The sequence below is a fragment of the Hypanus sabinus genome, unplaced genomic scaffold (assembly GCF_030144855.1).
Source record: "Hypanus sabinus isolate sHypSab1 unplaced genomic scaffold, sHypSab1.hap1 scaffold_567, whole genome shotgun sequence".
Taxonomy (NCBI): domain Eukaryota; kingdom Metazoa; phylum Chordata; class Chondrichthyes; order Myliobatiformes; family Dasyatidae; genus Hypanus; species Hypanus sabinus.
The window spans coordinates 73853-98859 of record NW_026781428.1 but is presented as its reverse complement, the minus strand read 5'-3'; the positions used below and the strand labels follow the sequence as shown (position 1 = coordinate 98859).

The window sequence follows — 25007 nt, the reverse complement described above, 5'->3', positions numbered from 1 at the left end:
CTTGTCCTGGGAGGTAACAGTGAGAAGAGAGCTTGTCCGGGGTGGTAACAGTGAGAAGAGAGCTTGTCCGGGGTGGTAACAGTGAGAAGAGAGCTTGTCCGGGGTGGTAACAGTGAGAAGAGAGCTTGTCCGGGGTGGTAACAGAGTGAAGAGAGCTTGTCCGGGGTGGTAACAGCGAGAAGAGAGCTTGTCCGGGGTGGTAACAGCGAGAAGAGAGCTTGTCCTGGGTGGTAACAGAGAGAAGAGTGCTTGTCCGGGGTGGTAACAGTGAGAAGAGAGCTTGTCCTGGGTGGTAACAGAGAGAAGAGTGCTTGTCCGGGGTGGTAACAGTGAGAAGAGAGCTTGTCCTGGGTGGTAACAGAGAGAAGAGAGCTTGCCCGGGGTGGTAACAGTGAGAAGAGAGCTTGTCCGGGGTGGTAACAGTGAGAAGAGAGCTTGTCCGGGGTGGTAACAGTGAGAAGAGAGCTTGTCCTGGGTGGTAACAGAGAGAAGAGAGCTTGTCCGGGGTAGTAACAGAGAGAAGAGAGCTTGTCCGGGGTGGTAACAGAGAGAAGAGAGCTTGTCCGGGGTGGTAACAGAGAGAAGAGTGCTTGTCCTGGGTGGTAACAGAGAGGAGAGCTTGTCCGGGGTGGTAACAGTGAGGAGAGAGCTTGTCCGGGGTGGTAACAGTGAGAAGAGAGCTTGTCCGGGGTGGTAACAGTGAGAAGAGAGCTTGTCCGGGGTGGTAACAGTGAGAAGAGAGCTTGTCCGGGGTGGTAACAGTGAGAAGAGAGCTTGTCCGGGGTGGTAACAGTGAGAAGAGAGCTTGTCCGGGGTGGTAACAGTGAGAAGAGAGCTTGTCCGGGGTGGTAACAGTGAGAAGAGAGCTTGTCTGGGGTGGTAACAGAGAGAAGAGAGCTTGTCCTGGGTGGTAACAGAGAGAAGAGAGCTTGTCCGGGGTGGTAACAGTGAGAAGAGAGCTTGTCCGGGGTGGTAACAGTGAGAACAGAGCTTGTCCTGGGTGGTAACAGAGAGAAGAGTGCTTCTCCGGGGTGGTAACAGTGCGAAGAGAGCTTGTCCTGGGTGGTAACAGAGAGAAGAGAGCTTGTCCGGGGTGGTAACAGTGAGAAGAGCGCTTGTCCGGGGTGGTAACAGTGAGAAGAGAGCTTGTCCGGGGTGGTAACAGTGAGAAGAGAGCTTGTCCAGGGTGGTAACAGAGAGAAGAGTGCTTGTCCGGGGTGGTAACAGTGAGAAGAGAGCTTGTCCGGGGTGGTAACAGTGAGAAGAGAGCTTGTCCGGGGTGGTAACAGAGAGAAGAGAGCTTGTCCTGGGTGGTAACAGAGAGAAGAGAGCTTGTCCTGGGTGGTAACAGAGAGAAGAGAGCTTGTCCGGGGTGGTAACAGTGAGAAGAGAGCTTGTCCTCAGTGGTAACAGAGAGAAGAGAGCTTGTCCTGGGTGGTAACAGTGAGAAGAGAGCTTGTCCGGGGTGGTAACAGAGAGAAGAGAGCTTGTCCTGGGTGGTAACAGAGAGAAGAGAGCTTGTCCTGGGTGGTAACAGAGAGAAGAGTGCTTATCCTGGGTGGTAACAGAGAGAAGAGTGCTTGTCCGGGGTGGTAACAGTGAGAAGAGAGCTTGTCCTGGGTGGTAACAGTGAGAAGAGAGCTTGTCCGGGGTGGTAACAGAGAGAAGAGAGCTTGTCCGGGGTGGTAACAGTGAGAAGAGTGCTTGTCTGGTGTGGTAACAGTGAGAAGTGAGCTTGTCCGGGGTGGTAACAGAGAGAAGAGTGCTTGTCCGGGGTGGTAACAGTGAGAAGAGAGCTTGTCCTGGGTGGTAACAGTGAGAAGAGAGCTTGTTCTGGGTGGTAACAGAGAGAAGAGAGCTTGTCCGGGGTGGTAACAGTGAGAAGAGTGCTTGTCCGGGGTGGTAACAGTGAGAAGAGAGCTTGTTCTGGGTGGTAACAGAGAGAAGAGAGCTTGTCCGGGGTCGTAACAGTGAAAAGAGAGCTTGTCCTGGGTGGTAACAGTGAGAAGAGAGCTTGTCCTGGGTGGTAACAGAGAGAAGAGAGCTTGTCCGGGGTGGTAACAGTGAGAAGAGTGCTTGTCCTGGGTGGTAACAGTGAGAAGAGAGCTTGTCCTGGGTGGTAACAGTGAGAAGAGAGCTTGTCCTGGGTGGTAACAGTGAGAAGAGAGCTTGTCCTGGGTGGTAACAGTGAGAACAGAGCTTGTCCTGGGTGGTAACAGTGAGAAGAGTGCTTGTCCTGGGTGGTAACAGTGAGAAGAGAGCTTGTCCGGGGTGGTAACAGTGAGAAGAGTGCTTGTCCGGGGTGGTAACAGTGAGAAGAGAGCTTGTCCTGGGTGGTAACAGTGAGAAGAGAGCTTCTCCGGGGTGGTATCAGTGAGAAGAGAGCTTGTCCGGGGTGGTAACAGTGAGAAGAGTGCTTGTCCGGGGTTGTAACAGAGAGAAGAGTGCTTCTCCGGGGTGGTAACATTGAGAAGAGAGCTTGTCCTGGGTGGTAACAGTGAGAAGAGAGCTTGCCCTGGGTGGTAACAGTGAGAAGAGAGCTTGTCCTGGGTGGTAACAGTGAGAAGAGAGCTTGCCCTGGGTGGTAACAGTGAGAAGAGTGCTTGTCCGGGGTGGTAACAGAGAGAAGAGAGCTTGTCCGGGGTGGTAACAGTGAGAAGAGAGCTTGTCCGGGGTGGTAACAGAGAGAAGAGAGCTTGTCCGGGCTGGTAACAGAGAGAAGAGTGCTTTTCCGGGGTGGTAACAGTGAGAAGAGTGCTTGTCCTGGGTGGTAACAGTGAGAAGAGAGCTTGTCTGGGGTGGTAACAGTGAGAAGAGTGCTTGTCCGGGGTGGTAACAGAGAGAAGAGTGCTTTTCCGGGGTGGTAACAGTGAGAAGAGTGCTTGTCCGGGGTGGTAACAGAGAGAAGAGAGCTTGTCCGGGGTGGTAACAGTGAGAAGAGAGCTTGTCCGGGGTGGTAACAGAGAGAAGAGAGCTTGTCCGGGCTGGTAACAGAGAGAAGAGTGCTTTTCCGGGGTGGTAACAGTGAGAAGAGTGCTTGTCCTGGGTGGTAACAGTGAGAAGAGAGCTTGTCTGGGGTGGTAACAGTGAGAAGAGTGCTTGTCCGGGGTGGTAACAGAGAGAAGAGTGCTTTTCCGGGGTGGTAACAGTGAGAAGAGAGCTTGTCCGGGGTGGTAACAGTGAGAAGAAAGCTTCTCTGGGGTGGTAACAGAGAGAAGAGAGCTTGTCCGGGGTGGTAACAGAGAGAAGAGAGCTTGTCCTGGGTGGTAACAGTGAGAAAAGAGCTTGTCCGGGATGGTAACAGAGAGAAGAGAGCTTGTCCTGGGTGGTAACAGTGAGAAGAGAGCTTGTCCGGGGTGGTAACAGAGAGAAGAGAGCTTGTCCTGGGTGGTAACAGTGAGAAGAGAGCTTGTCCGGGATGGTAACAGAGAGAAGAGAGCTTGTCCTGGGTGGTAACAGTGAGAAGAGAGCTTTTCCAGGGTGGTAACAGTGAGAAGAGTGCTTGTCCGGGGTGGTAACAGTGAGAAGAGAGCTTGTCCTGGGTGGTAACAGAGAGAAGAGTGCTTGTCCTGGGTGGTAACAGTGAGAAGAGAGCTTGTCCGGGGTGGTAACAGAGAGAAGAGAGCTTGTCCTGGGTGGTAACAGAGAGAAGAGAGCTTGTCCTGGGTGGTAACAGAGAGAAGAGTGCTTATCCTGGGTGGTAACAGAGAGAAGAGTGCTTGTCCGGGGTGGTAACAGTGAGAAGAGAGCTTGTCCTGGGTGGTAACAGTGAGAAGAGAGCTTGTCCGGGGTGGTAACAGAGAGAAGAGAGCTTGTCCGGGGTGGTAACAGTGAGAAGAGTGCTTGTCTGGTGTGGTAACAGTGAGAAGTGAGCTTGTCCGGGGTGGTAACAGAGAGAAGAGTGCTTGTCCGGGGTGGTAACAGTGAGAAGAGAGCTTGTCCTGGGTGGTAACAGTGAGAAGAGAGCTTGTTCTGGGTGGTAACAGAGAGAAGAGAGCTTGTCCGGGGTGGTAACAGTGAGAAGAGTGCTTGTCCGGGGTGGTAACAGTGAGAAGAGAGCTTGTTCTGGGTGGTAACAGAGAGAAGAGAGCTTGTCCGGGGTCGTAACAGTGAAAAGAGAGCTTGTCCTGGGTGGTAACAGTGAGAAGAGAGCTTGTCCTGGGTGGTAACAGAGAGAAGAGAGCTTGTCCGGGGTGGTAACAGTGAGAAGAGTGCTTGTCCTGGGTGGTAACAGTGAGAAGAGAGCTTGTCCTGGGTGGTAACAGTGAGAAGAGAGCTTGTCCTGGGTGGTAACAGTGAGAAGAGAGCTTGTCCTGGGTGGTAACAGTGAGAACAGAGCTTGTCCTGGGTGGTAACAGTGAGAAGAGTGCTTGTCCTGGGTGGTAACAGTGAGAAGAGAGCTTGTCCGGGGTGGTAACAGTGAGAAGAGTGCTTGTCCGGGGTGGTAACAGTGAGAAGAGAGCTTGTCCTGGGTGGTAACAGTGAGAAGAGAGCTTCTCCGGGGTGGTATCAGTGAGAAGAGAGCTTGTCCGGGGTGGTAACAGTGAGAAGAGTGCTTGTCCGGGGTTGTAACAGAGAGAAGAGTGCTTCTCCGGGGTGGTAACATTGAGAAGAGAGCTTGTCCTGGGTGGTAACAGTGAGAAGAGAGCTTGCCCTGGGTGGTAACAGTGAGAAGAGAGCTTGTCCTGGGTGGTAACAGTGAGAAGAGAGCTTGCCCTGGGTGGTAACAGTGAGAAGAGTGCTTGTCCGGGGTGGTAACAGAGAGAAGAGAGCTTGTCCGGGGTGGTAACAGTGAGAAGAGAGCTTGTCCGGGGTGGTAACAGAGAGAAGAGAGCTTGTCCGGGCTGGTAACAGAGAGAAGAGTGCTTTTCCGGGGTGGTAACAGTGAGAAGAGTGCTTGTCCTGGGTGGTAACAGTGAGAAGAGAGCTTGTCTGGGGTGGTAACAGTGAGAAGAGTGCTTGTCCGGGGTGGTAACAGAGAGAAGAGTGCTTTTCCGGGGTGGTAACAGTGAGAAGAGAGCTTGTCCGGGGTGGTAACAGTGAGAAGAAAGCTTCTCTGGGGTGGTAACAGAGAGAAGAGAGCTTGTCCGGGGTGGTAACAGAGAGAAGAGAGCTTGTCCTGGGTGGTAACAGTGAGAAAAGAGCTTGTCCGGGATGGTAACAGAGAGAAGAGAGCTTGTCCTGGGTGGTAACAGTGAGAAGAGAGCTTGTCCGGGGTGGTAACAGAGAGAAGAGAGCTTGTCCTGGGTGGTAACAGTGAGAAGAGAGCTTGTCCGGGATGGTAACAGAGAGAAGAGAGCTTGTCCTGGGTGGTAACAGTGAGAAGAGAGCTTTTCCAGGGTGGTAACAGTGAGAAGAGTGCTTGTCCGGGGTGGTAACAGTGAGAAGAGAGCTTGTCCTGGGTGGTAACAGAGAGAAGAGTGCTTGTCCGGGGTGGTAACAGTGAGAAGAGTGCTTGTCCGGGGTGGTAACAGTGAGAAGAGAGCTTGTCCTGGGTGGTAACAGTGAGAAGAGAGCTTGCCCTGGGTGGTAACAGTGAGAAGAGTGCTTGTCCGGGGTGGTAACAGTGAGAACAGAGCTTGCCCTGGGTGGTAACAGTGAGAAGAGTGCTTGTCCGGGGTGGTAACAGTGAGAACAGAGCTTGTCCGGGGTGGTAACAGAGAGAAGAGAGCTTGATTTGGGTGGTAACAGTGAGAAGAGAGCTTGTCCGGGGTGGTAACGGAGAGAAGAGTGCTTGTCCTGGGTGGTAACAGTGAGAAGAGAGCTTGTCCGGGGTGGTAGCAGACAGAAGAGAGCTTGTCCTGGGTGGTAACAGTGAGAAGAGAGCTTGTCCGGGGTGGTAACAGTGAGAAGAGAGCTTGTCCTGGGTGGTAACAGAGAGAAGAGTGCTTGTCCGGGGTGGTAACAGTGAGAAGAGAGCTTGTCCTGGGTGGTAACAGAGAGAAGAGAGCTTGTCCTGGGTGGTAACAGAGAGAAGAGAGCTTGCCCGGGGTGGTAACAGAGAGAAGAGAGCTTGTCCGGGGTGGTAACAGTGAGAAGAGAGCTTGCCCGGGGTGGTAACAGTGAGAAGAGTGCTTGTCCGGGGTGGTAACAGTGAGAAGAGAGCTTGTCCTGGGTGGTAACAGAGAGAAGAGAGCTTGCCCGGGGTGGTAACAGTGAGAAGAGAGCTTGTCCGGGGTGGTAACAGTGAGAACAGAGCTTGTCCTGGGTGGTAACAGAGAGAAGAGTGCTTCTCCGGGGTGGTAACAGTGCGAAGAGAGCTTGTCCTGGGTGGTAACAGAGAGAAGAGAGCTTGTCCGGGGTGGTAACAGTGAGAAGAGCGCTTGTCCGGGGTGGTAACAGTGAGAAGAGAGCTTGTCCGGGGTGGTAACAGTGAGAAGAGAGCTTGTCCAGGGTGGTAACAGAGAGAAGAGTGCTTGTCCGGGGTGGTAACAGTGAGAAGAGAGCTTGTCCGGGGTGGTAACAGTGAGAAGAGAGCTTGTCCGGGGTGGTAACAGAGAGAAGAGAGCTTGTCCTGGGTGGTAACAGAGAGAAGAGAGCTTGTCCTGGGTGGTAACAGAGAGAAGAGAGCTTGTCCGGGGTGGTAACAGTGAGAAGAGAGCTTGTCCTCAGTGGTAACAGAGAGAAGAGAGCTTGTCCTGGGTGGTAACAGTGAGAAGAGAGCTTGTCCGGGGTGGTAACAGAGAGAAGAGAGCTTGTCCTGGGTGGTAACAGAGAGAAGAGAGCTTGTCCTGGGTGGTAACAGAGAGAAGAGTGCTTATCCTGGGTGGTAACAGAGAGAAGAGAGCTTGTCCGGGGTGGTAACAGTGAGAAGAGTGCTTGTCTGGTGTGGTAACAGTGAGAAGTGAGCTTGTCCGGGGTGGTAACAGAGAGAAGAGTGCTTGTCCGGGGTGGTAACAGTGAGAAGAGAGCTTGTCCTGGGTGGTAACAGTGAGAAGAGAGCTTGTTCTGGGTGGTAACAGAGAGAAGAGAGCTTGTCCGGGGTGGTAACAGTGAGAAGAGTGCTTGTCCGGGGTGGTAACAGTGAGAAGAGAGCTTGTTCTGGGTGGTAACAGAGAGAAGAGAGCTTGTCCGGGGTCGTAACAGTGAAAAGAGAGCTTGTCCTGGGTGGTAACAGTGAGAAGAGAGCTTGTCCTGGGTGGTAACAGAGAGAAGAGAGCTTGTCCGGGGTGGTAACAGTGAGAAGAGTGCTTGTCCTGGGTGGTAACAGTGAGAAGAGAGCTTGTCCTGGGTGGTAACAGTGAGAAGAGAGCTTGTCCTGGGTGGTAACAGTGAGAAGAGAGCTTGTCCTGGGTGGTAACAGTGAGAACAGAGCTTGTCCTGGGTGGTAACAGTGAGAAGAGTGCTTGTCCTGGGTGGTAACAGTGAGAAGAGAGCTTGTCCGGGGTGGTAACAGTGAGAAGAGTGCTTGTCCGGGGTGGTAACAGTGAGAAGAGAGCTTGTCCTGGGTGGTAACAGTGAGAAGAGAGCTTCTCCGGGGTGGTATCAGTGAGAAGAGAGCTTGTCCGGGGTGGTAACAGTGAGAAGAGTGCTTGTCCGGGGTTGTAACAGAGAGAAGAGTGCTTCTCCGGGGTGGTAACATTGAGAAGAGAGCTTGTCCTGGGTGGTAACAGTGAGAAGAGAGCTTGCCCTGGGTGGTAACAGTGAGAAGAGAGCTTGTCCTGGGTGGTAACAGTGAGAAGAGAGCTTGCCCTGGGTGGTAACAGTGAGAAGAGTGCTTGTCCGGGGTGGTAACAGAGAGAAGAGAGCTTGTCCGGGGTGGTAACAGTGAGAAGAGAGCTTGTCCGGGGTGGTAACAGAGAGAAGAGAGCTTGTCCGGGCTGGTAACAGAGAGAAGAGTGCTTTTCCGGGGTGGTAACAGTGAGAAGAGTGCTTGTCCTGGGTGGTAACAGTGAGAAGAGAGCTTGTCTGGGGTGGTAACAGTGAGAAGAGTGCTTGTCCGGGGTGGTAACAGAGAGAAGAGTGCTTTTCCGGGGTGGTAACAGTGAGAAGAGAGCTTGTCCGGGGTGGTAACAGTGAGAAGAAAGCTTCTCTGGGGTGGTAACAGAGAGAAGAGAGCTTGTCCGGGGTGGTAACAGAGAGAAGAGAGCTTGTCCTGGGTGGTAACAGTGAGAAAAGAGCTTGTCCGGGATGGTAACAGAGAGAAGAGAGCTTGTCCTGGGTGGTAACAGTGAGAAGAGAGCTTGTCCGGGGTGGTAACAGAGAGAAGAGAGCTTGTCCTGGGTGGTAACAGTGAGAAGAGAGCTTGTCCGGGATGGTAACAGAGAGAAGAGAGCTTGTCCTGGGTGGTAACAGTGAGAAGAGAGCTTTTCCAGGGTGGTAACAGTGAGAAGAGTGCTTGTCCGGGGTGGTAACAGTGAGAAGAGAGCTTGTCCTGGGTGGTAACAGAGAGAAGAGTGCTTGTCCGGGGTGGTAACAGTGAGAAGAGTGCTTGTCCGGGGTGGTAACAGTGAGAAGAGAGCTTGTCCTGGGTGGTAACAGTGAGAAGAGAGCTTGCCCTGGGTGGTAACAGTGAGAAGAGTGCTTGTCCGGGGTGGTAACAGTGAGAACAGAGCTTGCCCTGGGTGGTAACAGTGAGAAGAGTGCTTGTCCGGGGTGGTAACAGTGAGAACAGAGCTTGTCCGGGGTGGTAACAGAGAGAAGAGAGCTTGATTTGGGTGGTAACAGTGAGAAGAGAGCTTGTCCGGGGTGGTAACGGAGAGAAGAGTGCTTGTCCTGGGTGGTAACAGTGAGAAGAGAGCTTGTCCGGGGTGGTAGCAGACAGAAGAGAGCTTGTCCTGGGTGGTAACAGTGAGAAGAGAGCTTGTCCGGGGTGGTAACAGTGAGAAGAGAGCTTGTCCTGGGTGGTAACAGAGAGAAGAGTGCTTGTCCGGGGTGGTAACAGTGAGAAGAGAGCTTGTCCTGGGTGGTAACAGAGAGAAGAGAGCTTGTCCTGGGTGGTAACAGAGAGAAGAGAGCTTGCCCGGGGTGGTAACAGAGAGAAGAGAGCTTGTCCGGGGTGGTAACAGTGAGAAGAGAGCTTGCCCGGGGTGGTAACAGTGAGAAGAGTGCTTGTCCGGGGTGGTAACAGTGAGAAGAGAGCTTGTCCTGGGTGGTAACAGAGAGAAGAGAGCTTGCCCGGGGTGGTAACAGTGAGAAGAGAGCTTGTCCGGGGTGGTAACAGTGAGAAGAGAGCTTGTCCTGGGTGGTAACAGACAGAAGAGTACTTGTCCGGGGTGGTAACAGAGAGAAGAGTGCTTGTCCGGGGTGGTAACAGTGAGAAGAGAGCTTGTCCGGGGTGGTAACAGAGAGAAGAGTGCTTTTCCGGGGTGGTAACAGTGAGAAGAGAGCTTGTCCGGGGTGGTAACAGTGAGAAGAAAGCTTCTCCGGGGTGGTAACAGAGAGAAGAGTGCTTTTCCGGGTTGGTAACAGAGAGAAGGGAGCTTGTCCTGAGTGGTAACAGTGAGAAGAGTGCTTGTCCGGGGTGGTAACAGTGAGAACAGAGCTTGTCCGGGGTGGTAACAGAGAGAAGAGAGCTTGTCCTGAGTGGTAACAGTGAGAAGAGAGCTTGTCCGGGGTGGTAACAGTGAGAAGAGTGCTTGTCCGGGGTGGTAACAGAGAGAAGAATGCTTGTCCGGGGTGGTAACAGAGAGAAGAGTGCTTGTCCGGGGTGGTAACAGAGAGAAGAGATCTTGTCCAGGGTGGTATCAGTGAGAAGAGAGCTTATCCGGGGTAGTAACAGAGAGAAGAGAGCTTGTCCGGGGTGGTAACAGAGAGAAGAGTGCTTGTCCGGGGTGGTAACAGTGAGAAGAGAGCTTGTCCGGGGTGGTAACAGTGAGAAGAGAGCTTGTCCGGGGAGGTAACAGAGAGAAGAGAGCTTGTCCGGGGTGGTAACAGAGAGAAGTGTGCTTGTCCTGGGTGGTAACAGAGAGAAGAGAGCTTGTCCGGGGTGGTAACAGAGAGAAGAGAGCTTGTCCGGGGTGGTAACAGTGAGAAGAGAGCTTGACCGGGGTGGTAACAGAGAGAAGAGAGCTTGTCCGGGGTGGTAACAGAGAGAAGTGTGCTTGTTCTGGGTGGTAACAGTGAGAAGAGAGCTTGTCCGGGGTGGTAACAGTGAGAAGAGAGCTTGTCCGGGGTGGTAACAGAGAGAAGAGAGCTTGTCCGGGGTGGTAACAGAGAGAAGTGTGCTTGTCCTGGGTGGTAACAGAGAGAAGAGAGCTTGTCCGGGGTGGTAACAGAGAGAAGTGTGCTTGTCCTGGGTGGTAACAGTGAGAAGAGAGCTTGTCCGGGGTGGTAACAGTGAGAAGAGAGCTTGTCCTGGGTGGTAACAGTGAGAAGAGAGCTTATCCGGGGTAGTAACAGAGAGAAGAGAGCTTGTCCGGGGTGGTAACAGAGAGAAGAGAGCTTGTCCGGGGTGGTAACAGAGAGAAGAGTGCTTGTCCTGGGTGGTAACAGAGAGGAGAGCTTGTCCGGGGTGGTAACAGTGAGGAGAGAGCTTGTCCGGGGTGGTAACAGTGAGAAGAGAGCTTGTCCGGGGTGGTAACAGTGAGAAGAGAGCTTGTCCGGGGTGGTAACAGTGAGAAGAGTGCTTGTCCGGGGTGGTAACAGTGAGAAGAGAGCTTGTCCGGGGTGGTAACAGTGAGAAGAGAGCTTGTCCGGGGTGGTAACAGTGAGAAGAGAGCTTGTCTGGGGTGGTAACAGAGAGAAGAGAGCTTGTCCTGGGTGGTAACAGAGAGAAGAGAGCTTGTCCGGGGTGGTAACAGTGAGAAGAGAGCTTGTCCGGGGTGGTAACAGTGAGAACAGAGCTTGTCCTGGGTGGTAACAGAGAGAAGAGTGCTTGTCCGGGGTGGTAACAGTGAGAAGAGAGCTTGTCCTGGGTGGTAACAGAGAGAAGAGAGCTTGTCCGGGGTGGTAACAGTGAGAAGAGTGCTTGTCCGGGGTAGTAACAGTCAGAAGAGCGCTTGTCCGGGGTGGTAACAGTGAGAAGAGAGCTTGTCCTGGGTGGTAACAGAGAGAAGAGAGCTTGTCCTGGGTGGTAACAGTGAGAAGAGAGCTTGTCCGGGGTGGTAACAGTGAGAAGAGAGCTTGTCCGGGGTGGTAACAGAGAGAAGAGTGCTTGTCCGGGGTGGTAACAGTGAGAAGAGTGCTTGTCCTGGGTGGTAACAGTGAGAAGAGAGCTTGTCCGGGGTGGTAACAGTGAGAAGAAAGCTTCTCCGGGGTGGTAACAGAGAGAAGAGTGCTTTTCCGGGGTGGTAACAGAGAGAAGAGAGCTTGTCCTGAGTGGTAACAGTGAGAAGAGTGCTTGTCCGTGGTGGTAACAGTGAGAACAGAGCTTGTCCGGGGTGGTAACAGAGAGAAGAGAGCTTGTCCTGAGTGGTAACAGTGAGAAGAGAGCTTGTCCGGGGTGGTAACAGTGAGAAGAGTGCTTGTCCGGGGTGGTAACAGAGAGAAGAATGCTTGTCCGGGGTGGTAACAGAGAGAAGAGTGCTTGTCCGGGGTGGTAACAGAGAGAAGAGATCTTGTCCAGGGTGGTAACAGTGAGAAGAGAGCTTATCCGGGGTAGTAACAGAGAGAAGAGAGCTTGTCCGGGGTGGTAACAGAGAGAAGAGTGCTTGTCTGGGGTGGTAACAGTGAGAAGAGAGCTTGTCCGGGGTGGTAACAGTGAGAAGAGAGCTTGTCCGGGGTGGTAACAGAGAGAAGAGAGCTTGTCCGGGGTGGTAACAGAGAGAAGTGTGCTTGTCCTGGGTGGTAACAGAGAGAAGAGAGCTTGTCCGGGGTGGTAACAGAGAGAAGAGAGCTTGTCCGGGGTGGTAACAGTGAGAAGAGAGCTTGTCCGGGGTGGTAACAGAGAGAAGAGAGCTTGTCCGGGGTGGTAACAGAGAGAAGTGTGCTTGTCCTGGGTGGTAACAGTGAGAAGAGAGCTTGTCCGGGGTGGTAACAGTGAGAAGAGAGCTTGTCCGGGGTGGTAACAGAGAGAAGAGAGCTTGTCCGGGGTGGTAACAGAGAGAAGTGTGCTTGTCCTGGGTGGTAACAGAGAGAAGAGAGCTTGTCAGGGGTGGTAACAGAGAGAAGTGTGCTTGTCCTGGGTGGTAACAGTGAGAAGAGAGCTTGTCCGGGGTGGTAACAGTGAGAAGAGAGCTTGTCCTGGGTGGTAACAGTGAGAAGAGAGCTTATCCGGGGTAGTAACAGAGAGAAGAGAGCTTGTCCGGGGTGGTAACAGAGAGAAGAGAGCTTGTCCGGGGTGGTAACAGAGAGAAGTGTGCTTGTCCTGGGTGGTAACAGTGAGAAGAGAGCTTGTCCGGGGTGGTAACAGTGAGAAGAGAGCTTGTCCGGGGTGGTAACAGAGAGAAGAGAGCTTGTCCGGGGTGGTAACAGAGAGAAGTGTGCTTGTCCTGGGTGGTAACAGAAAGAAGAGAGCTTGTCCAGGGTGGTAACAGAGAGAAGTGTGCTTGTCCTGGGTGGTAACAGTGAGAAGAGAGCTTGTCCGGGGTGGTAACAGTGAGAAGAGAGCTTGTCCTGGGTGGTAACAGTGAGAAGAGAGCTTATCCGGGGTAGTAACAGAGAGAAGAGAGCTTGTCCGGGGTGGTAACAGAGAGAAGAGAGCTTGTCCGGGGTGGTAACAGAGAGAAGAGTGCTTGTCCTGGGTGGTAACAGAGAGGAGAGCTTGTCCGGGGTGGTAACAGTGAGGAGAGAGCTTGTCCGGGGTGGTAACAGTGAGAAGAGAGCTTGTCCGGGGTGGTAACAGTGAGAAGAGAGCTTGTCCGGCGTGGTAACAGTGAGAAGAGTGCTTGTCCGGGGTGGTAACAGTGAGAAGAGAGCTTGTCCGGGGTGGTAACAGTGAGAAGAGAGCTTGTCCGGGGTGGTAACAGTGAGAAGAGAGCTTGTCTGGGGTGGTAACAGAGAGAAGAGAGCTTGTCCTGGGTGGTAACAGAGAGAAGAGAGCTTGTCCGGGGTGGTAACAGTGAGAAGAGAGCTTGTCCGGGGTGGTAACAGTGAGAACAGAGCTTGTCCTGGGTGGTAACAGAGAGAAGTGTGCTTGTCCGGGGTGGTAACAGTGAGAAGAGAGCTTGTCCTGGGTGGTAACAGAGAGAAGAGAGCTTGTCCGGGGTGGTAACAGTGAGAAGAGTGCTTGTCCGGGGTGGTAACAGTGAGAAGAGCGCTTGTCCGGGGTGGTAACAGTGAGAAGAGAGCTTGTCCTGGGTGGTAACAGAGAGAAGACAGCTTGTCCTGGGTGGTAACAGTGAGAAGAGAGCTTGTCCGGGGTGGTAACAGTGAGAAGAGAGCTTGTCCGGGGTGGTAACAGAGAGAAGAGTGCTTGTCCGGGGTGGTAACAGTGAGAAGAGTGCTTGTCCTGGGTGGTAACAGTGAGAAGAGAGCTTGTCCGGGGTGGTAACTGTGAGAAGAAAGCTTCTCCGGGGTGGTAACAGAGAGAAGAGTGCTTTTCCGGGGTGGTAACAGAGAGAAGAGAGCTTGTCCTGAGTGGTAACAGTGAGAAGAGTGCTTGTCCGGGGTGGTAACAGTGAGAACAGAGCTTGTCCGGGGTGGTAACAGAGAGAAGAGAGCTTGTCCTGAGTGGTAACAGTGAGAAGAGAGCTTGTCCGGGGTGGTAACAGTGAGAAGAGTGCTTGTCCGGGGTGGTAACAGAGAGAAGAATGCTTGTCCGGGGTGGTAACAGAGAGAAGAGTGCTTGTCCGGGGTGGTAACAGAGAGAAGAGATCTTGTCCAGGGTGGTAACAGTGAGAAGAGAGCTTATCCGGGGTAGTAACAGAGAGAAGAGAGCTTGTCAGGGGTGGTAACAGTGAGAACAGAGCTTGTCCGGGGTGGTAACAGAGAGAAGAGAGCTTGTCCTGAGTGGTAACAGTGAGAAGAGTGCTTGTCCGGGGTGGTAACAGTGAGAACAGAGCTTGTCCGGGGTGGTAACAGAGAGAAGAGAGCTTGTCCTGAGTGGTAACAGTGAGAAGAGAGCTTGTCCGGGGTGGTAACAGTGAGAAGAGTGCTTGTCCGGGGTGGTAACAGAGAGAAGAATGCTTGTCCGGGGTGGTAACAGAGAGAAGAGTGCTTGTCCGGGGTGGTAACAGAGAGAAGAGATCTTGTCCAGGGTGGTAACAGTGAGAAGAGAGCTTATCCGGGGTAGTAACAGAGAGAAGAGAGCTTGTCCGGGGTGGTAACAGAGAGAAGAGAGCTTGTCCGGGGTGGTAACAGAGAGAAGTGTGCTTGTCCTGGGTGGTAACAGAGAGAAGAGAGCTTGTCCGGGGTGGTAACAGAGAGAAGAGAGCTTGTCCGGGGTGGTAACAGTGAGAAGAGAGCTTGTCCGGGGTGGTAACAGTGAGACGAGAGCTTGTCCGGGGTGTTAACAGTGAGAGGAGAGCTTGTCCTGGGTGGTAACAGTGAGAAGAGAGCTTGTCTGGGGTGGTAACAGTGAGGAGAGTGCTTGTCCTGGGTGGTAACAGTGAGAAGAGAGCTTGTCCTGGGTGGTAACAGAGAGAAGAATGCTTGTCCGGGGTGGTAACAGAGAGAAGAATGCTTGCCCTGGGTGGTAACAGTGAGAAGAGAGCTTGTCCAGGGTGGTAACAGAGAGAAGAATGCTTGTCCGGGGTGGTAACAGAAGAGTGCTTGTCCGGGGTGGTAACAGTGAGAGGAGAGCTTGTCCTGGGTGGTAACAGTGAGAAGAGAGCTTGTCCGGGGTGGTAACAGTGAGAAGAGAGCTTGTCCGGGGTGGTAACAGAGAGAAGAGAGCTTGTCCGGGGTGGTAACAGAGAGAAGAGAGCTTGTCCGGGGTGGTAACAGAGAGAAGAGAGCTTGTCCTGGGTGGTAACAGAGAGGAGAGCTTGTCCGGGGTGGTAACAGTGAGGAGAGAGCTTGTCCGGGGTGGTAACAGTGAGAAGAGTGCTTGTCCGGGGTGGTAACAGTGAGAAGAGAGCTTGTCCGGGGTGGTAACAGTGAGAAGAGAGCTTGTCCGGGGTGGTAACAGTGAGAAGAGTGCTTGTCCGGGGTGGTAACAGTGAGAAGAGAGCTTGTCCGGGGTGGTAACAGTGAGAAGAGAGCTTGTCCAGGGTGGTAACAGTGAGAAGAGAGCTTGTCTGGGGTGGTAACAGTGAGAAGAGTGCTTGTCCTGGGTGGTAACAGTGAGAAGAGTGCTTGTCCGGGTTGGTAACAGTGAGAAGAGAGCTTGTCAAGGGTGGTAACAGTGAGAAGAGAGCTTGTCTGGGGTGGTAACAGAGAGAAGAGAGCTTGTCAAGGGTGCTAACAGTGAGAAGAGAGCTTGTCCGGGGTGGTAACAGTGAGAAGAGAGCTTGTCCTGGGTGGTAACAGAGAGAAGAGAGCTTGTCCGGGTTGGTAACAGTGAGAAGAGAGCTTGTCAAGGGTGGTAACAGTGAGAAGAGAGCTTGTCTGGGGTGGTAACAGTGAGAAGAGAGCTTGTCCTGGGTGGTAACAGTGAGAAGAGTGCTTGTCCGGGTTGGTAACAGTGAGAAGAGAGCTTGTCTGGGGTGGTAACAGTGAGAAGAGAGCTTGTCCGGGGTGGTAACAGTGAGATGAGAGCTTGTCCGGGGTGGTATCAGTGAGAAGAGAGCTTCTCTGGGGTGGTAACAGTGAGAAGAGAGCTTGTCCGGGGTGGTAACAGTGAGAAGAGAGCTTGTCCGGGGTGGTAACAGTGAGAAGAGAGCTTGTCCGGGGTGGTAACAGTGAGAAGAGAGCTTCTCTGGGGTGATAACAGTGAGAATAGAGCTTGTCCGGGGTGGTAACAGTGAGAAGAGAGCTTGTCTGGGGTGGTATCAGTGAGAAGTGAGCTTGTCTGTGGTGGTAACAGTGAGAAGAGAGCTTGTCTGTGGTGGTAACAGTGAGAAGTGTGCTTGTCCGGGGTGGTAACAGTGAGAAGGGGTGTTGGGTGTTCCTGATGATGGATGTTACTTTCATGTAGACGTGCTCAATGGTGGGAAGGTTTTACCGTGATGTTTGCACTAAATCCACTACTTGTTGTTGGATTTACTGCTGAAGGGTGTCGTTATTTACATTTGCTTTGATGCAACTAGTCAGTATACTCTTCACCATACATCTGTAGAAGTTTGTCAAAGTCTTAGATGTCATCCAAATCTTTGCATACTCCTAAGGAAGTAGGGACCAGGACAGGTCCTCTGAAATGACGAAGAATTTAAAGTTACTGACCCTCTCCACCTCTGATCTTCCAATGAGGACTGGCTTATGGACCTCCTCAAGTCTACAATCAGTTCCTTGGTCTTGCTGACATTGGGTTATTGTGATACACAAGACCACCACCACGAGTCACCTGGTTGTGCATGGAATGAAGGAACGTGGACATTGTGTAGACAGATGGGATTAGTCTAACTGGACATTTAGTTTAGTTACTTTTCCCAGATGATGGGCTGAAGGGACTGTTCCTGTGCTGATTGGTTCTGTGCTCTTTGGTCTAAAGAACTTGGGTTATTTTCTTTCTCCGGAGCGTGGGAGGCTGAGGGGACACCTGATGGAGGTTTACAAAATTGAGAGCCATATGTGCAATTAGACCAGCTTTATTTTCACAGGTCATTCAAAACATACACTGAATGGCGACGGCCAGCACAGTCCGAGTGTGTGCTAGGGGCAGCTTGCAAGCATCACCATCGGCTTGCCCACCACTTACTAAGTTCAAAGTTCATATGTGGCCCCAGATACAGTGCAACCCTGAGATTCATTCATCCTCAATTAATCCATTATAGCAGGATCAGTGAAAAGCCACACCAACTTGAGCATTCAATCAGCGTACAAAAGACAACAAACTCTGCAAATACAAAAATGAATATGTAATAATAATAATAAATAAGTAATAAATATCGAGAACAGAAGATGAAGAGTCCTTGAAAGTAAGTGCATAGGTTGTGGGAAGAGTTTAGTGATAGGGTGAGTGAAGTTATCCCCTCTGGTTCAGGAGCCTGATGGTTGAGGGGTAATAACTGTTCCTGAACCTGATGGTGTGAGTCCTGAGGCTCCTGTACCTCCTTCCTGATGGTTGAGGGGTAATAACTGTTCCTGAACCTGGTGGTGTGAGTCCTGAGGCTCCTGTACCTCCTTCCTGATGGTTGAGGGGTAATAACTGTTCCTGAACCTGGTGGTGTGAGTCCTGAGGCTCCTGTACCTCCTTCCTGATGGTTGAGGGGTAATAACTGTTCCTGAACCTGGTGGTGTGAGTCCTGAGGCTCCTGTACCTCCTTCCTGATGGTTGAGGGGTAATAACTGTTCCTGAACCTGGTGGTGTGAGTCCTGAGGCTCCTGTACCTCCTTCCTGATGGTTGAAGGGTAATAACTGTTCCTGAACCTGGTGGTGTGAGTCCTGAGGCTCCTGTACCTCCTTCCTGATGGTTGAAGGGTAATAACTGTTCCTGAACCTGGTGGTGTGAGTCCTGAGGCTCCTGTACCTCCTTCCTGATGGTTGAAGGGTAATAACTGTTCCTGAACCTGGTGGTGTGAGTCCTGAGGCTCCTATGCCCAACCCTGGCCCTTGCATCTTTGGTAACCAGAGCACCCGGAGGAAACCCATGCAGTCATGGAGAGAGCGCACAAACCCCTTACAGGCAGCTTTATTTTCACACGTCCATCGAAACATACACTGAACGGCGACATTCGTGTCAAAGGCCAACACAGTCCGAGTGTGTGCTGGGGGGCAGCTCGCAATGATCACCCCCCCCCCCTCACCCCGTACCCCGATTGCCAGCACTGAAACCACTGTGCCACCGGCCACCCTGGATACAGTTGGCATCTTTCGCCCCAGGACAGACAGAAATGTGAAGCGAAAGAGTGCAGGGGGCAAGTTAAGCAGGCTGTCTGGGTCAAATATTGAGAGGCAGAAAGAGGCCAGAGAGTCAGAATCAGTGAGTGCACGTGAGTTTGGGCCGAATGGCCTGTTCTGTGCTGACCGGAAATCACCCTGCTGGAGTGTGGATGTATGGCCAAAGAGTAATTTCTGAATGATTAACTCACTGACATTGGGAGGATGTGGAAATTCCCCTCCCAGAGGAGGGGATGTGAGGGGGGGGGGGGGTGAAACAGCCGCACTAACTGCTGCCAGGACGACGCAGCTCATAGGGAACCTTGAAACTGAAAAAAAATACGAAGTGCAAAAAGAGAGTAAATGGTAGGGTAGTGTTCACGGACCTTTCAGAAACTGATGGCAGAGGGGAATGGATGTTGCCTTCTTGAGGCAGCGCCTTTTGAAGATGCTCGATGCTGGGATGTGCCCATGATGGACCTGGCTGAGTTTGCAATCCTCTGCATTCTGACCCTGTGCCCTGCCCGCCCCCATCTCATACCAGACAGTGATGCCACAGCTCTTTGTGGTTGCATTATCATGTTGGACTGACACCCTGCAATTTGAACCTGCTCACCTTTTCATCTGATGACCCCTCAATGTGTTCTGCGGACGTTCCACAGGGCTGGAAAATGCAGAGGAAACGTCCCGAAATGCCAACTGTCCCATCTCACTCCACGGATGCTGCCTGACACGCTGAGTTCTTCCAGCTCTCTATGGTACAGAGGTTCCCAGCTTTTTCTGTATACCGTGGACCCCAGGCTGGGTACTCTCGGTGACTCCGGCTCTCTTGCAGTTGCACCGTTCAGCTGCAGGGGGCAGCAGGAGACAGGAAAGTGAGCAGCCAGGGAGGAGTAGAGAGACCATGTCTCCCATCTGCTAAACCCTTTCTCGATTGTAGGCACCAGACCAGATCACAGCTGACTTGTGCCCCCAGTGACTTGTAGGTTATTCTGGTACTTTCAGTAACTGCTCCCATCTCTGTTATTCCTTTATATCCCCCCTCCTTTTATGGCGGCTCTCTCACCCCTTCTCCCTACCCCAGCCCCCATGCCCATCACCTCCCTCTGGTTACCCACCTCCTTCCCTCTATTCCACTGTATACTCACCTCTCCTATCAGACTCCTCCTCCTTCAGCCCTTTACAACTCTGAAATGATTGTCCCATCCACTGAACCCCACTTAGTTCAGAATTCCAGCTCCTGTACTCAATACCCTGATCTCTGAAGGCCAGTGTGCTAAAAGATCTCTTTACAACTCTGATGCCACTTTAACACAACTTCAGGAAAGATACTCCCCCCCCCCCCACCCACAGGGCCAGATGGGATATAACCCAGGTTACTACGGGAAATGAAGGAAGAGATAGCTGTGCCTTTGGCAATGATCTTTGCTTCTTCATTGGCCACAGGAGTCGCACCAGATGATTGGAGGGTGGCAAATGTTATTCCTGTGTTCGAGGAGGGGAGTAGGGATATCCCTGGAAATTGTAGGCCAGTGAGTGGTACACCGTAGTGGTGTGGCAGTTCATGTAATCACTTTACACAGCCAGCGATCACCGATCTGGTTCAATTCCCAGTGTTATCCATGAGCAGTTTGTACGTTCTCCCCGTGACCACGTCATTGTATAGCGATTCGTGTAATCACTTTACACAGCCAGCGATCACCGATCGGGTTCAATTCCCAACGTTATCCATGAGCAGTTTGTACGTTCTCCCCGTGACCACGTCATTGTATAGCGATTCGTGTAATCACTTTACACAGCCAGCGATCACCGATCGGGTTCAATTCCCAGCGTTATCCATGAGCAGTTTGTACGTTCTCCCCGTGACCACGTCATTGTATAGCGATTCGTGTAATCACTTTACACAGCCAGCGATCACCGATCTGGTTCAATTCCCAACGTTATCCATGAGCAGTTTGTACGTTCTCCCTGTGACCACCTGGTCATATAGCAGTTCGTGCAATCTCTTTACAACACCATTGATCACTGATTGGGGTTCGATTCCTGCCGTTGTCTGAAAGGAGTTTGTACGTTCTCCCCGTGACCACGTGGTCATATAGCAGTTCGTGCAATCTCTCTACAACACCATTGATCACTGATTGGGGTTCGATTCCTGCTGTTGGCTGAAAGGAGTTTGTACATTCTCCCCGTGACCATGTGGGTCTCCTCCAGTTGCTGCTGTTTCCTCCCACATTCCAAAGATGGATGGGTTTGGTTAGAGAGATGCAGGCATGTTATGTTGGTGCCTGAAGTGTGGTGACACTTGTGGGCTGCCCCCAGCAGAATCTTTGGCCTGTGTTGGTCGTTGATGCAAGGATTGCACTTCACTGTATGTTTCGATGTACATGTGACACATAAAGCTCTCTCTTTAATCTCTTACGTCAGTGGTTCGTGGATGATAGAAAAATGGAGGGCTATGTGGGGGGAAGGGTTAGACTGATTGTGGAATAGGTTAAAAGGCCAGCACCGACATGGGGCCAAAGGGCCAGTACTGTTCTGTGTTCTATGTTTACTGGGTCATAGCTCCTCTAACCCCCAATGGTGTGGTCATCTCCTTCTGTCCATCCTCTGCCCCCAAAGCACTCTCAGCTCTGGTCTGTTCCCTGCTCCCTCACTGCCTTCCACACCCTTTCCCCCATTCCCCAATTTCATTCCCCCTCCCGGACGGTCCCTGAGCTCGGTCTGCCTGTCTGCTGACGCTGGAGAATGGAAAATGCTGAGTGTGTTTGTCAGGGAGCTGGCAGTCTGTGAGTAATGACGCAGTGTGTGGTGCAGGGCCCGTCCCCATCTGGGAGCGATCATTCTGGGACTGTAACCTCCAGCTTCACACAATGAACACATTGCACAGGGCTGTATCCCGAAAGAGCCCTTGTGAAAACGATGCCTGTTCAGCTGGGAGTCCTGCTTCTGCCCGAACCGTTGTACTCAGTGAGGGTGGAAAGCTTGCTGGGCTGTCCCACAGCGTGATGCTCCCTCCTTGCTGGCAGTCAGAATCACCGGCGTGTGTCAACTTAGCAGCAGCAGTTCAATGCTAAGAAAAAAAATAAAACAAAAATAATAATAATAAGTAAATCAATTACAGTATTTGGTTGATGAAGGCCAATGCACCGTATGCCTTCTTAACCACTGCGTCAACATGTGCAGCTGCTTTGAGTGTCCTATGGGCTCGGACCCCAAGATTCCTCTGATCCTCCATGGTGCCAAGAGTCTTACCATTAATGCTATAAAATGAACCACCTCACACTTATCTGGGTTGAACTCCACCTGTCACTTCTCAGCCCATTTTTGCATTCTATTAATGTCCAACTGTAACCTCTGACAGCCCTCCACACAATCCACAACATGCCCAACCTTTGTGTCATTGGCAAATTTACTAACCCATCCCTCCACTTCCTCATCCAGGTCATTTATAAAAATCATGAAGAGCAGGGGTCCCAGAACAGATCCCTGAGGCACTCCACTGGTCACTGACCTCCATGCAAAATATCACCCATCTATAACCATTCTTTGCCTTCTGTCAGCAAGCCAATTCTGGATCCACAAAGTATGTCTTGGATCCCATGCCTTCTTACCTTCTAAATAAGCCTTGCATGAGGTACCTTATCAAATGCCTTGCTGAAATGCCTTCCCCTCACTGATCCTCCAACAGCACGAAAAACCTTTCCACAGTGCAGCGATCCAGCCTCGCTGCCCCTCCCACAGCACGGCGATCCCCCCTCATTGCCCCTCCCACAGCGCGTTCCTCCCTCACTGCCACTCCCATAGTGTGGTGCTCCCTCATCACTGCCCCTCCCGCAGAGTAGCACTTCCCCCTCACTGCCCCTCCCATAACGTGGTGCTTCCTCATCACTGCCCCTCCCATAGCGCGAGGCTCACCCCTCACTGCCCCTCCCATAGCGTGGTGCTCCCTCATCACTGCCCCTCCCACAGTGCAGCCCACCAGCCTGCAATCCCTCCCTCAGGGCTGACTAGGATCCCCCCTCACCATGATGAGGGGGGTGTTTGGCACCGAGTTACCCGTTGCTGCTCTCCACCCTCCCCCCCCCCACAGGAAGCTGGAGAAACAGAAGGAGAGAGAGCGGAAGAAGGAGGAGAAACGGAAGATCGCCAGCTTGTCCTTCACTTTGGATGAGGAGGAGGAGGACGGCAAGGAGGAAGAGGCGGAGGACGAGCTTAAAAGTGAAGATGAGGAACTTATTGTAGGTGAGGATGCAATATGTGTCTGTTGCTCCGGGAGGGTTGATGAGAAGGGAGGGGTGGTGAAGAGGGTGTGCTGCGTTGTGGGGGGGTGAAGAGGGTGTGCTGCATTGTGGGAGGGGTGAAGAGGATGTGCTGCGTTGTGGGGGGGGGTGAAGAGGGTGTGCTGCGTTGTGGGGGGGTGAAGAGGATGTGCTGCGTTGTGGGGGGGTGAAGAGGGTGTGCTGCGTTGTGGGGGGGGTGAAGAGGGTGTGCTGCGTTGTGGGGGGGGGTGAAGAGGATGTGCTGCGTTGTGGGAGGGTGAAGAGTATGTGCTGCATTGTGGGGGGGGGTGAAGAGGATGTGCTGCGTTGTGGGGGGGTGAAGAGGATGTGCTGCGTTGTGGGGGGGGTGAAGAGGATGTGCTGCGTTGTGGGGGGGTGAAGAGGATGTGCTGCATTGTGGGAGGGGGGGTGAAGAGGGTGTGCTGCGTTGTGGGGGGGTGAAGAGGGTGTGCTGCGTTGTGGGAGGGTGAAGAGGGTGTGCTGCATTGTGGGAGGGGTGGTGAAGATGGTGTGCTGCGTTGTGGGGGGGTGAAGAGGGTGTGCTGCGTTGTGGGGGGTGAAGAGGGTGTGCTGCGTTGTGGGGGGGGTGAAGAGGGTGTGCTGCGTTGTGGGGGGGGGTGAAGAGGATGTGCTGCGTTGTGGGAGGGTGAAGAGTATGTGCTGCATTGTGGGGGGGGGTGAAGAGGATGTGCTGCATTGTGGGAGGGGTGGTGAAGATGGTGTGCTGCGTTGTGGGGGGGTGAAGAGGATGTGCTGCGTTGTGGGGGGGTGAAGAGGATGTGCTGCATTGTGGGAGGGGTGGTGAAGATGGTGTGCTGCGTTGTGGGGGGGTGAAGAGGATGTGCTGCGTTGTGGGGGGGTGAAGAGGATGTGCTGCATTGTGGGAGGGGTGGTGAAGATGGTGTGCTGCGTTGTGGGGGGGTGAAGAGGGTGTGCTGCGTTGTGGGGGGGTGAAGAGGGTGTGCTGCATTGTGGGGGGGGGTGAAGAGGGTGTGCTGCATTGTGGGAGGGGTGAAGAGGGTGTGCTGCGTTGTGGGAGGGGTGCTGCGTTGTGGGAGGGTGAAGAGGGTGTGCTGCATTGTGGGGGGGTGAAGAGGGTGTGCTGCGTTGTGGGGGGGTGGTGAAGATGGTGTGCTGCGTTGTGGGAGGGGTGAAGAGGGTGTGTCTTGCTGTGGGATGGAATCAGTTGTTGAGGCTTGCACATTTTGGCCTATATAAATAACAAGTAAAAAATTAATAATGCTGAGGAACCTACGCTGTGTGTGTGTGTGTGTGTGTGTGTGTGTGTGTGTGTGTGTGTGTGCGCGTGCGCGTGCGTGCATGCGTGTGTGTTGCTCTGGATAATTCGCACAGCTGAGGCTGTGGGAGGAAACCAGAGCACAAAACCCATATGCAATTATGAGGAGAACCTCTCACACAGTGAAGGGAATTGGTGCTGTAAACTATTACGCTGACTGCTACACTCCTGTACCACCCGTTCAACAAGGAGGACTCATTCAGTAACAAAGTGAGACCTCCCACTGTATATCATCACCTCCGGAATACAGACAGACAAATACACGACATTCTGCAGATGCTGGAAATGCAGAGCAACACTCACACAACACTGGGAGGAGCTCATTGGACCAGGCAGCATCCATGGAAATGAATAAACCATTGCTATTCCCCCTCCCCTCTCCCACCCTATCTCCCCCTCCCCTTCCCAATTTCTCCTCCCCCCATTGTCCCACATTCTCCATCCTCACCCTCTCTCCCTCCTCATCCTCTATCCCTCCTTCCCCCACCCATCTCTCTCTCTGTCGCCCCACCCTCTTCCTCCCTCCCACCCAACTCTTTCACCCTCCCCCACCCTCTCCTGACTCCACCACCTATCTCTCTCCCTCCTACCACACCCTCTCTCCCTTCTCCTCATCCTTCCTCCTCCACCCCTCTCTCTCTCTCTCTCACTCCTCTCACCCTCTCACTCTCTCTCCCTCATCCCATCCTCCCTCTCTCCCTCCCTCCTCCCACCCACTCTGCCACCTGCACCTGTAGGAACAAAGGAACCCCGTACTCTGCGTGCTGGGGCGGGGCAAAGTGGTAAGTTCCTGTCTGCCTCTCTCCCTGGGATGAGCCGGGGTCAGTGTGAACTCTCCGTCATACTTTGCCGACATCTAAGGACGTTCTCCAAGTTTGTGGGCCAGTTTGCTGCTGGGCCCCACGTGCCTGGTAAGGGGCATGGCGGGGTGATTCACCGTCTTTCAGTAACATCAGTTTCAAATTCCCAGCTGCAATGGCAGAAATTAAATTTTCAACTCAGAATCGAAGAGTCAGGGGACAGGGGCTGTTTCAACACACCTGATCCTATACTGATGCTGTTTGGCACATTTTCTCTGTCTTTCTTATTCCCGTACTTGTCCAGGCACCTTGTAAACACTCCAAATGGGCACCATGGCAGTCCAGCAGTTAGCGTAACACTTTGCAGAGCCAGCAATCCCAGAACAGTTTGCTGTTTGAATGCTTGGGTTTCCTCTGGGTGATCTAGTTTTCTTCCATAGATTATAGACGTACTGGTTAGGATTGTGAATCTTCACAAGGTCCAGGGGGACATGGATCTTCACAAGGTCCAGGGGGACATGTGGATCTTCGCAAGGTCCAGGAGACATGTGGATCTTCACAGGGTCCAGGGGGACGTGTGGAACTTCACAAGGTCCAGGGGGACATGGATCTTCGCAAGGTCCAGGAGACATGTGGATCTTCTCAAGGTCCAGGAGGACATGTGGATCTTCACAAGGTCCAGGGAGATGTGTGGATCTTCACAAGGTCCAGGGGGATATGTGGATCTTCACAAGGTCCAGGGGGACATGGATCTTCTCAAGGTCCAGGGGGACATGTGGATCTTCACAAGGTCCGGGGGGACATGTGAATCTTCACAAGGTCCAGGAGGCATATGGATCTTCTCAAGGTCCAGGGAGACATGTGGATCTTCACAAGGTCCAGGGGGACGT

At 52.8% G+C, this 25007-nt stretch overlaps 1 protein-coding gene across 1 annotated transcript in view; it reads left to right on the top strand.

The window, feature by feature from the left end:
• Positions 1-25007, top strand: part of LOC132389434 (protein FAM50A-like) — a 261951-nt gene that overhangs the window by 190317 nt on the left and 46627 nt on the right. The window contains 1 exon segment of the mRNA XM_059961959.1: positions 21831-21982. Within this exon segment, the coding sequence (XP_059817942.1) occupies positions 21831-21982 (152 nt within the window).